Source organism: Loxodonta africana, chromosome 24 (assembly GCF_030014295.1).
Source record: "Loxodonta africana isolate mLoxAfr1 chromosome 24, mLoxAfr1.hap2, whole genome shotgun sequence".
NCBI lineage: Eukaryota > Metazoa > Chordata > Mammalia > Proboscidea > Elephantidae > Loxodonta > Loxodonta africana.
Genome location: NC_087365.1, coordinates 35,874,582 through 35,887,480, shown reverse-complemented (window position 1 = coordinate 35,887,480; position 12,899 = coordinate 35,874,582). Strand labels below are relative to the sequence as shown.

The 12,899-nt window shown below is 39.3% G+C and overlaps 1 protein-coding gene across 2 annotated transcripts in view; it reads left to right on the top strand.

Annotated features, from left to right (window-relative positions):
- Positions 1-12,899, top strand: part of NDRG3 (NDRG family member 3) — a 95,662-nt gene that overhangs the window by 50,911 nt on the left and 31,852 nt on the right. For both annotated transcript variants that reach the window (XM_023550214.2, XM_010591661.3), the window contains 2 exons: positions 5,774-5,860; positions 9,805-9,861. In XM_023550214.2, coding sequence (XP_023405982.1) covers positions 5,774-5,860; positions 9,805-9,861 — 144 coding nt within the window. The remainder of the gene's footprint in view (positions 1-5,773; positions 5,861-9,804; positions 9,862-12,899) is intronic.

Below are 12,899 nucleotides of genomic sequence, written 5' to 3'. Positions count from 1 at the left end.
TGTTCTTTGCAGCTGTTGGGTGGAGTGTTCTATATATGTCTATGAGGTCAAGTTGGCTGTTTGTGCCCTTTAGCTCTTCTGTGTCTTTGTTGAGTTTCTTTCTAGATGTTCTGTCCTTTACTGAGGTGAGGGTGGTGTGTTGAAGTCTCCTACTATTATTGCATAACTGTCGATTTCTGTTTTCAGTGCTGTTAGAGTTTGTTTTATGTATTTTGGAGCCCTGTCATTGGGTGTGTAGATGTTTATTATGGTTAAGTCTTCATGATGGATTATCCCTTTAATCATTACATACTGTCCTTCTTTGTCTTTTATGGTGGATTTTGTTTGAAAGTTTATCTTATCTGAGATTAGTATTGCCACTCCTGCTCTTTTTTGATAGTTATTTGCTAGATATATTTTTTCCATCCTTTGATTTTTAGTAAATTTACATCTTTGTTTCTAAGATATGTCTCTTGTAGACAGCATATTGATGAGTCCTGTTTTTTTAATCCATTTTGTCACTCTGTGTCTCCGTATGGGTGCATTTAGGCCATTTACATTCAGTGTAATTATTGATATGTGTGAGTTTATTGCTGTCATTTTGTAGTGCTTTTTATTGTGATGCTAACATTTTCTTTGTTCCTCTTACTCTCCTTTGCTGAGTTCCTTTTGTTTGTGGATTTCTTTTGTTTTTATAGATTTTGTTTTTGTTGAGACTTCATGTTTTTCTTCTTTATTTTGATGAGTTAACTTTCTTTGTGGTTACCTTGAAATTTACCCTTTTCTTCCTAGGTTTGAACCAGTCTACTATTGCCTTGCCTTGCTCTCTATTAGGAAGTTCTGTACCTGTACTGTTTAGTCCCTTTTTTATTGTTCTGATGTTGTTTTCATTTACCGATTAACCTCTCTGGTTCCCTGTTGGAATTGTTTTGGTTTTGGATAGTCCTTGAGAGTTAATTTCCTAGGCTGGTAGCTGGCTCGTACGATCTTGCGTCCTAGATTCAGGCTGTGGTCTGATGTTGTTTGTTCTCAGACTGAAGGACTTCCTTTCATAATTCTTGTAAGTTTGGTTTGGTTTTTACATAGTCCCTTAATTTCTGTTTTTCTGGAAATATCCTAATTTCACCGTCATATTTGAATGAGAGTTTTGCAGGATATATTATTCTTGGTTGGCAGTTTTTTTCTTTCAGGGTTTTATATATGTCATCCCATTTCCTTCTTGCCTGAATGGTTTCTGCAAATAATCAGAGCTTAGTCTTATTGTTTCTTCTCTGTATGTGACTTTTTTTTTTTCTTGAGCCGCTCACAGGATTCTTTCTTTGTCTTTGGTTTTAGCAATTGTGATTATGATATGCCTTGGTGTTTTTCTTTTGGGATCTATCCTATATGGGGTTCGTTGAGCTTCTTGGATAGTCAGGTTTCATTCATGATATTAGGACGTTTTCTGTTAGTAATTCCTCAACGATGCGCTCTGTGTTTTCCATTTACTCTCCCTGTTCTGAAACTCGAATCACTCACAAATTTTTGCTTTTGATTGTATCCCACTTAATTCTCAGGGTTTCGTCATTTTTCTTTGTTCTTTTTTCTGATTTTTCCTCAAACAGTGTTGTATCTAAGTGTTTGTCTTCAGTTTCACTGATTCTGTCTTCCATCATTTCAAACCTGCTCCTCAGCCCTTCTGTGACACTGTCCATTTCTGAAATCTTGTTTATCTTTTGGATTTTAATTGTTGTTTTTGTATGATTTCTAGTTGTGAATTTATTTTCGCATTTTGTTCCTGTATTTCCTGAATTGTTCCATTTTTTGTCTGTATTTTCTATGAATATGTCTGCCTTTTCCATAAATTTGTCTATTTTTTCCTCATTTTTGTCTGCTTTTTCCTTCAACTCTTGGATTGCTCTGAGTATTAAAGATTTGAATTCCTGGTCAGGTAGTTCTAGTGCCTTTTCTTCTACTGGAAGGTTATCTGGTGGTGTATTTTCAATGCCTACTGGAACTATCCTATCCTATTTTTTTTATGTGTTTTGGTATTATCTTCTGTCTTGGGGACATTCAGTAGTTATTTTCTTCGTTTCTTGATTGTAGATTTGTTTGCTGCATCCTGCTTTTTTGTTTTATTTGGTTATATCTGAGCAGGCAGGCTGTGCGTTCTTTGTTGTTTGTAGTCACGATTCTTTTCACCTCCTTGTCCTATGGGCAGGGCCAGTCAGTCAGGTATGGTGCAGCAGGGCAGGTCCAGCTGAAGAGGAGGGGCTGGGATGGGTTGTTTGTGGCATGTACTAGGGCCGACAAGGCGGGCTAGGAATGAGTGCTAGACAGGTTCCAGTAGGCTGTGCCTGTGCTGCTCAGGGGTGTGATGTTCAGTGCACGGATGCTCTGTGTCCAGCTGGGAACTTTGTGAAGCTGTTTTCCCATACTTCCTGTCCCCCAGTCTCTGATGTGGGTGGGGTGAATCCAAGCAGCAAGGGCGCTGTACTTTCCAGCTGGCTGAGCCAGTGCATTCAGCCAGGATGCTTGGACATAGAGCAGTGGGGAGAGAATGGAGGGTGGAAAAGCGTGTATCACTGGTTACTAGGTGCTCTGTCTCCTGCTGGGAGTTCCGCGCAGCTGCTTTCCCATGCTCCCTGTCTGCTGATCCCCAACAGGAGTCCAAGATAGAGGATCCATGCTGCATTAGCTGATGGGGCCCTCTGCACGTATCTTTCCTCGCTTTGTGTCCTCTGTCAGTTCCTTATTCTATTCAGTGCTCAGCTGAGTTCTTTATCCCTTCATTTGACACTTCCAGTTCCATGAATGACGTTTGTCTCTGTTTTACTTAGTTTTTTGCATCTTCGCTGTAGGGACAGCATGGTGCTTCTGTCTATGGCACCATATTGGCTGGAAGTCTTTTGACAATTCTTATGATGGGGTTTTGTGTAACCATATGCATACACTGTGATGTTAACATGCAGTTTTACATAAAGTTAGTCATAGGCATGGAAATGGACTGGAAGGAAATATACCAAAGTATAACAGGGTTTAATGCTGTGTGATAAGCTGATATGTGAGACTTTATTTTCTGCTTTTTTATAGTTTCTCTGTGTATCAAATTTTGAGTGAGCATAATCACTGTAATAAGAAAAAAAATTGAAAAGTAAGGTAGAGTTTTGAAGTTTAAATAGAAATGTTCCTTTTGATTTTTAAATAAGTGTACAGAAAACAAAATCCTACTTCTCTGACACCAAACTGTAAGGATCAATCAAATCAATATCATTCTCAAAGCAATATTATCAATTCTGTTCCCCTCTGTTCTGACACCAGCTGCACATGAAGCACTTCTTCCTCTGACCCTAACCATAAGAGCTAGATCAGCTCTCACAAATTACAACGTACAGCCCTCTGGGCTACCAAGTCTGCCTAAGACTTCAGATACCAGCTGTAAGCTTGGAGTCCCCACGACACCATCATTTCTGACTTGCTATAAATTTGGAGTTTCCCACTACTCCTTCAGGATGCTCTAACTCAGGAGCCTCCAAGATCTCCCTTACTTCTAATGTGCTGGCTCCAAATTCAAGGGTTCCCTCTACCCCCCATACCAGCTGTAAACTCAGGGGTCCCCAGTCCCCCTCACTTCTGACCTGCCGGCTCCCACTATTCCATCAGATTTGATAATTCACTAGAACAATTCACAGAACTCAATAAAAGTGCTATACTTACTATTACAGTTTTATTATCAAGGATACAAATGAAGAGACTCATTACTGGGCTGAGGGCTGGGGGCCATGGTCTTGGGGGCATTTAGTTCAATTGGCGTAACAATTTATAAAGAAAATATTCTACATCCTACTTTGGTGAGTAGTGTCTGGGGTCTTAAAGTCTTGTGGGCAGCTATCTAAGATACATCTATTGGTCCCACCTCATCTGGAGCAAGGGAGAATGAAGAAAACCAAAGACACAAGGGAAAGATTAGTCCAAAGGACTAATGGACCACAACTATCACAGCCTCCACCAGAATGAATCCAGAACAACTGGATGGTGCCTGGCTACCCCCACTGACTGCTCTGACAGGGATCACAATAGAGGGTCCTGGACAGAGCTGGAGAAAAATGTAGAACGAATTCCAACTCACACAAAAAAGACAAGGCTTACTTGTCTGACAGAGACTGGAGAAACCCCAAGAGTATGGCCCCCAGACACCCTTTTAACTCAGTACTGAAGTCACTCCTAAAGTTCACCCGTAGCCAAAGGTTAGATAGGCCTATGAAACTAAACAATAACACACATAGTTTAGCTGTGTATATGAGACTAAATGGGTACACCAGCCCAAAAGCAAGGATGAGAAGGCAGGAAAGGAGAGGAAAGCTGGACAAATGGAAGTGGGAAACTCGAGGTCAAGAAGGGGAGAGTTGACACATCGCAGGATTGGCAGCCAATGTCACAAAACAATATGTGCATTAATTGTTTAATGAGAAACTAGTTTGCTCTATAAACTTTCACCTAAAGCACAATTAAAAAAAAAATGAAGAGACTCAAAGGAAGAGGTCTGGGAGGGCTCCCAGTGTGGAGCTTCCATTTCCTAAAATGGGAACATACTACCCACCTATGTGCATCAATGTCTTTCACCAACCAGGAAGTCTGTGGAGCTTCTGTATCTGTGTTGGGCCTTCATTATGTAGGAGGAGTCCATGGGTGGAGCAAGCTGTTAAGCACTTGGCTACTAACTGAAAAGTTGGTGCCTTTGAAAAAAGACCTGGATGCCTGGCGATCTACTTTTGAAAGATCATAGTCACTGAAAACTCTGTGGCCCTCAGTTCTACTCTGCAGCAACACGTGGGGTTACCATGAGTCAGAATCGATTGACAGCAACTGTTTTTGTTTTTAATGTAGGCATGACTGATTGAATTGTGTGCCCCCCAGGTCAGCTGATATCACGCGGTGGTCTTTCTGGCCTGGGCAGCCCCCACCTAAGAGGTACCTTATTAGCATAAACCGTCAGGTGTGATCAGAAAGCTTCATTAAAGACACATCAATCATGGGAGAAATTCCAAGGTTTTAGAAGTTCTCTCTCAGGAACCAAGGACAAACACCAAATTTTTGGGTTAAAATTAATATAAACCCCACAATAAGGAACTTAAAAAAAAAAAAGTCCCTCTTGGGTGATAGGATTGTCTTCTGGAGGTGGTATCGAATACTTAAATGTTTTCAGGAAAAAAAGTTTGAAGCCTCTGTTGGAAAAAGATGTATATGAGCATGAAAGAGGCAGTCTTTAAGTCTACGCATTGCCGTTGAGTCGATTCTGACTCGTAGCAACCCTATAGGACAGAGTAGAACTGCCCCATCGGGTTTCCAAGGAGCAGCTGATGGATTCAAACTGCTGACCTTTTGGTTAGCAGCCGTAGCTCTTAATCACTGTGCCACCAGGGCTCCAGCCTAAGCAGCCCCTTATGCCAAGTAGTTCCAAGGACACTTCCCCAGCAGGGAGGATCCACTATGGGCTAAACAACTGCAGAGACACCAAGTACCCTTCTCTGCTGTAGAAATTAAAAAGAAAAAAAAAAACTTGTCTCCCCCATAGATCCTTCCAAGGCAAGATCATTTGACAGCAGTTTCTAAGTGGCTGGTTTTCCAGATGTTAAGTCAGATTTAAAGAGCTATTTTTCCAAATATCTTCCCTAACACCTCTAGGTAGTCTTACTTATACATCCGAGGCATTAAGCACAATAAGTACTGATTACCCATGGTCCTAATTTTTTTTTTTTTTTAGAAGAATCCTGGAAGTGGAAACCTCATTCTGTTGTTTTTGTCTGTCTTTCAGCTCAGCCATCCAGAGCTTGTGGAAGGCCTTGTGCTCATTAACGTTGACCCCTGTGCTAAAGGCTGGATCGACTGGGCAGCTTCCAAAGTAAGCACAAATGAAGGTGTCTGTCGGCTCATCTCTTTGCCCCTTTCTCAAGGTGGCTTATCTTTTTTATTTTTCATTGAGGTATATACAGTTAAGGGTGAATAGTTTTAAGTATGTAATTTGATGAGTGTTACATATGTGATCATCACCTAATCAATATGTAGAATATTTCTAGCTCTCTAGAAGGTTCCTTTGTGCCTTTTCCTAATTTTTACTTAAACCCACTTCCCAGAAATAACCATTTTTCTGACTTCTGTCACCCTAGATTGGTTTTATTGCTTATTCCTTATTTTTTTTCTTTTTATATTATTCTTAAACTTCATATAATTGGAATCATAGAAAATGTATTCTTGTGTCTCGTTTCTTTCATTCATCATTGTATTTGTGAGATTCATCCATGTTGTGTTTAACAGTAGTCCTTTTTTAATTGCTGTTTAGTAGTCTGTTGTATACTTATACAAGCTAAGTTTCAATTATTTGATGATTATGGATAAAGCTCCTGTGAACATTCTTTTCCATATTTTTCAGTAGACATATACGTTCATTTCTCTTGGGTCTATACCTAGGAATGAAATTGCTGGGCTATAAGGTAGTTGTATGCTTAGCTTTAGTAGATTCTGCCAAACAGTCTTCTGAAATGTTTGACCAATTTACAGAGCTACCAGCAACGTATGAAAGTTCCATTTGCTCCACATCCTTATCAACATTTGATGTCGTCATTCCTTTTAATTTTTGTAAAAGACGGGCAGTTTTATTTGTAATACTAATTTAATTTTATATCATACCCATCACCAAAATGTCCTTAGTTACTTAAAAAAATGAATTTTAAATTGTACCATCTTTTAAATATTTTAAGCTGTGTTGGTGAGAAGATAATGCTGGGTTTTAATTTGCAACTCCCTGAGGGACAATGATGTTGAGCACCTCTTTTTCTAAAATTTATTGGCCATTTGAATATCCTCTTTTGTAAAGAGCCTATATAAGTGTTTGTTCTTTTTTTTTCAATTGGGTTGGTGGTCTTTTTCTTACTTGTCTTTAAGCGACCCTAATATATTCCACATATGAGTCCTTTGCTGGTACGTGTATCACAAATACCTTTTCCCGGTCTGGTTTGCATTTTCACTCTCTTAATGAGTGAAATGAATGAACAAATCACTCTTTCCAGTGAACCCAAACAGCTTATCTGTGCTTCTGCTCCCAAAGACATGTGGATTGTTGATGTTTGCTATCTGAAAAATGAGGAAATTTGACCTCTAAAATCTGTTCAGGGAGATAGGAAATGGAGGGATGTACTAATGACTTTCAAATATATATAAACAATTCCAGGACTAAATCAGGAAGAAGATGCAATAAGGACAAAGGCATTATATTATATCCCTTTTGCATTGAACTCATGTATGCTAAAAATAATTCACTGTTTTTAAGTTGGGAAGGAAGTCTTAAGACATTTTCTTTGGCAGAGTAGAAATATTATTAACCATGGGGTTTTAGACTTAATAAGCAATGTTGTAAAGTTTTCCAGGGAGAAAAATAACCTAACTCATCATTCCCTGCTAAAAGATGCCTAATGTAATAATCTCATTTTTAAACAAATACCTGCCTCTAAATACTATGTTGCCATAATGTCCGTTCTGATGTACCATAGGAGATAGTCTCCAAAATAAAATAAAAATTTTTTTTTTTTTTTAATACCACCACCCTATTTGTCACGTGTATGAAGAATCTTTACTCATACACAGACCATGAGATCCAATAAGTCCATATTTAGGAACTTATCAGAAGGAAATAATTAGTGGTACTTATAAAGCTTTAAATACAAGAATAATATTTTTTAAAAGTCTAAAACATAGTGTTAGACTTACTATGTCAGGTACTGTACTTAAATGGTTTTTATATATTCAAACTTTTCATTTTAGGACCGTGTAGTGAAGTGGTATCATTGTTATCTCACAAAAACATTAAATCATTTGCTGAAGGTCATACAGGTAGTAAGTCACAGAGCCAAAGTATTCAGTAAAGCATTGTTCATAAGGCAGAATAAGATAGAAACAGCCTAAGTGCCAATAATGTAGGGCTGATGCAAAAAATTATGTTACAACCATAGAATGGAATACTATGAACCCTTTACAATCATGTTATTTGGTTATTTAATAACACTTTCAAGACCCAGTTACTTTCTGCTTTGAATTTTTTGTTGATACCATGTGTTTTCATTAGTGGAACGCATACTGAATCATTGAGTGGGCTTGAATTTTTGGCAGGTACTATGGATTTTTTTCTTGCCTCATCCCACCAAGCCTACCCATAGAGTCCAGAGGGACATAAGTGTCCCAAATAACTTTTTACCAAAATCCATATTTTTCATATCAAAAACACTGATTCAACACCACCTCATACAATACCCTGTAAAAACAGTTATTTGGGTCACACGCCCAGTTTTTCCATTTCAAATTGTTATACAGGTCTCTGCCTGCATGCAGCATGTACAGTCTGTGAACAAGTGGCTTCCCAATAAACCCCAGAGGCAGAAAAATTATGTGGCCACTTTGTGTACCATGGGTCATGAAAGGGTGGAAATGAGAAAATTCAAATAATGTTAAGTAAAAACAGGCATTAAACTCTGTACTATCCCAATTTTGTTAAATACATATATCCATAAGAGGAGAGGGAAGGTAATGTTACTAGTAGTTATCTTTGGGTGGATATATTACAGGTGATTTTTACATTCTTTTTCATATTCTGTGTTTTCCTAATTTTCTATAATAGTCATATATTAATTTTATAATTATTTTAAATATTAAAATATTCCACCTACATGCAAATGAGATTCTAATACATTTATTCCTTCCAACATTTAAGTTTTGGAGAAATGATCCATACCCTAACTTTGGATAAAATAGATTAACAAGGCTATTGCTAGATACTGTAAATTTTTTTTCTCACAGCCTCACTTATTTAAAATTTGTTCTAATTCCTATCTAGTATGTGGGTATCTAGAAATTTACCTAAACACTCTCAATAACCTGTAACAACCTAATAAAATCCTTCTAAAACATCAGAATGGCCTTTTGAATATTAAAACATGAAGGGACATTGCTTATTAATTCTAATTATCTTTAATATGTAACCTGTGGATCATTAATAACTGATATGAAGATTTCTAGACTTATTCCTTAATCTTCTGGAACTGTGTGATCCTGCTCTGCCAATATCCACACCTCCCTTACCTCATTGTCTCCATCCCTACCCCAACTCAGTACTTCATCTATGATGCAAGTCCACAACAACAACAAAAAAAAGAGCATAAAACTACAGAAGAAGACTTAAGAGGAATCAGCAACATAATTTTATTTGGAAGTTTTTCTGAAAATAGAATAACAGTTTGTACATGTACAGATTGCTGCATTTATTAGTCTATAAGAGCATCATTTTCAAATGGGAAAAATTAGAAGAAAAATGTTCGTAACGCAAGAATATGCTATAAACATAGCTATTTCTTCCTACTCCCTGGAATTAAGATAGCAAAAACTGAAGGAATGAAAAAAATATTTTTTATTTCTTAGATGATTTGGGAATGGTTGTAAGTCTATCCCAATCAGCCACAAATCCAGTGTAAAAATATAGGTGGGAATGAGGTAGCAAATAGTTGTAAGTTCTAGGTCTCAAGTTTTCAAAGAAAGGATGGCCATTTCCCTAGCTGTCTGCTTCAAAGCAGTCTATATTATTACTCTAGAAAGGAGACTTCGCTTTTTTCTCCTACTTTTTTCTTGTTCTTGTGTCACTCTGAATCTACCGTTTCAAGAAAATGTATGACACTGAGATTTATTTGTTTGATTTTTTTTTTTGAAGGGTAACGTATCTACAATAAAATAATCCTAAGGGGACAGCTTGATGAATTTTTACATATGCTTACACCCTTGACCCGGAGTTTTTATCTTTTACAGCTCTCATGCCTGACAACCAATGTTGTGGACATTATTTTGGCTCATCACTTTGGGCAAGTAAGTGCTTATTCCATCCAAGAGAGCTTTGTATTGGCCTGTGTGCAAAGCTTTGTTTTAACTTAGGAAAGAAGGGTTACCTCAAAGTGTACCTGATCATAGTAGGTGACACTTCCAGAGCAAGCTGAGATGCATGTGGCTTCGCAAAGGCTAATCCTGCCTGAGTGCCATCTGGCTCTTGGGATTTGCAAAGATGAGAGAAGACAGCGTCTCCCCCCACTCATTCCTGTAAGCAGCATGCCATCTGTTAATGTTTGACAACATCACGTGCTTCAGCAAGCATCTTTAGAGCCATAATGAGGTCAGGGAAAGGCTTCACAGAAATAGAAACTTCAGGGAAAAAAGAAACCATGAAATGTCAGTACTAAAAGAACCTTAGAAATCATTTTGTCCAACACTTCATTGAGGAAACTGAAGCCCACAGAGAGGAAGTGACAATTATCATGTGAATAACTGTCTGGTGGGGGAGAAGACATAGTCTTTTTACGAAGGAAAAAGTGAGTTGGATGATGTCTCAGGCTGGGTTCTCTAGAAAAGCAAAACCAATGAAGAGTATATATGTATATATAGAGAGAGATTTATATCAAGGAAATGGCTTACATGGTTGTAGAGGCTGGAAAGTTCTAAGTCATGGGTCAGACATCAGGCTGGAGGCTTCTGACTCATGTAGTTGTAGGGACTGATGAACCCAAGATTGGCAGGTAAGATGGCAGGCTGCTGGCTCAAGTCCCAAGAGCCAGAGGTCAGATGATGATGAGCCAGATGCAGGATCCATAGCCAGCAAAACCCATAAGCTTTGCCAGGAACACGATATATATTGGATGTAGGCCATACCCCCAGGGAAACTCCCTTTCAACTGATTGGCTTCTCATACCAGACTTTATCATAGAGGTGATTACACTATCAGATTTCATCTTGGAGGTGATGATATCATTACATCACTGCCAAACCACTGAGAATCATGACCCAGCCAAGGTGACGCACATCCTTAACCATCACAGTCCACGTCTTCTCAGCTTGGTGCCTGTATACATCTCCTTAAACCATGCATAACCTCTAGAGACAATTATAAAATCATACTTGCACCTAACATTATACAATAAACTCTCATACAACCAAAAACACACCAGTCCTGTTTACATCTTACATTTTATAAGAGAACAAAAACATTTGATGCACACATATGAAGAAAAGACACTCATAACAATTACAGTCCTCATTTCTACAGCTGGTCACGTGGTCATAGCTGTTATTTAAAACTACGTTCTTCCACCACCCATTCCATATTCCCTTTACCCTCAGCAAACACCTCAGCTGGCCGTGGCTCTTTGCCAAGTAGGGTGACTCAAACCTTCATTCCCAGAGGGTCTGAGCCATTAGTAGTCATGTCAGAATGGAGTTGCTGTAGTTTTCCATTGACTTTTATCATAAGGCTTAGTACTACTAAGAGATGTCCTAAGGGATCTCCTGTATTCCAGACATACTCTTCTTAACCTCCATTATGGAATATCAGTCTGATTTCTTCTTGTTAGTCAGGATCAATCACATCAGCCAATACAGGAACCCCCTTCTTTGCCTGTTGATCCAGAGACATAAAGAGCTCAAGGTGGCCGGGTAGCATTCTTAACTTCCAATTCAATGGAATCAGTGTTGTGTCTCCTGGTGGAGCATTCCTCCCTTTGGAAGTAAGACTTCTAGACCGACAGAGCATAAGGTTGCTGGGACAGGAAGCAAACATTTTACATGTGGGTTATTTTGGGTAATAGTGAGTGCTGCCATTCCCAGTTCCACCCCTTGATTCCTGGACCCATGAATCCTGGCTATGGGAGAAACAGCACCATATACTGAATACTGGTTTAGAGGATATACAGCCTCCTGGAAAACATTGTCCCAACCCTACAAGGTATTGGCACCAGCTGGCACTGTAATTGTGTCTTTAGAAGGCCATTCCATCATTCTATCAAGCGAGCTGCTTCACGATGATGGGGATATGGGGAATATGGTAAGACCAGTGAATTCCATGAGCACAGGCCCACTGCTACACTTAATTTGCTGTAAAGTGAGCCACTTGATCCAAGGCACTGCTCTGTGTGATACCATGACGGTGGGTAAGGCATTCTATAAGTCCAGGGATAGTATTTTTAGCAAAAACATTGTGTGCAAGGTAGGCAAATCTGTATCCAGAGTAAGTGTCTATTCCAGTAAGAACAAACCACTGCCCTTTCCATAATGGAAACAGTCCAGTGTTATCAACCTGTCACCAGGTTGCTGGCTGATCACCTCGAGGAAAGGTGCCATATTGAGGACTCAGTATTGATCTCTGCTGCTGCCAGATTGGGCACTCAGCAGTGGCTGTAGCCAAGTCGGCCTTGGTGAGTGGAAGTCCATGTTGCTAAGCCCATGCATAGCCTCTATCCCTGCCACCATGGCCACTTAGTTCATGAGCCCACTGGGCAATGATGGGAGTGGCTAGGGAAAGAAGATGCCTGGTTTCCACAGAATGTGTCATCCTATCCACTTGATTGTTAAAATCCTCCTCTGCTGAGGTTACCTTTTGCTGACCATTCACATGAGACACAAATATCTTCACTTCTTTGCCCCAACCAGAGAGGTTTGTCCATGTACCTCTTCCTCATACCACCTTGTCTCCAATTTTCCAATCATTTCATTCCAAGTCCCTGACCGTTCAGCCAAACCATTACCACATTACATGAATCAGTATACAATCACACATCTGGCCATTTCTCCTCCAGTGCAAAGTGAACAACTAGGTGTACTACCTGCAGTTCTGCCCACTGGAGGATTTACCTTCGCCAGTGTCCTTCAGGGAGGTCCCAGAAAGGGGCTGCCTGTCCACTTTCGAATGGTGCCTGCAAATTACACAGAGCCAGGCATAGGTTTTCTCTTCTCAGTAAACTGATCCTAAGGAACTCTCCATGAGGCCGTAGTGCAGCTGAGAGACAGAAGGTAATATGACAGGAGTGGAGACCATGAGCATTCGGGCTCTATCTCGTATATTCCACTTTCATTTAATGATG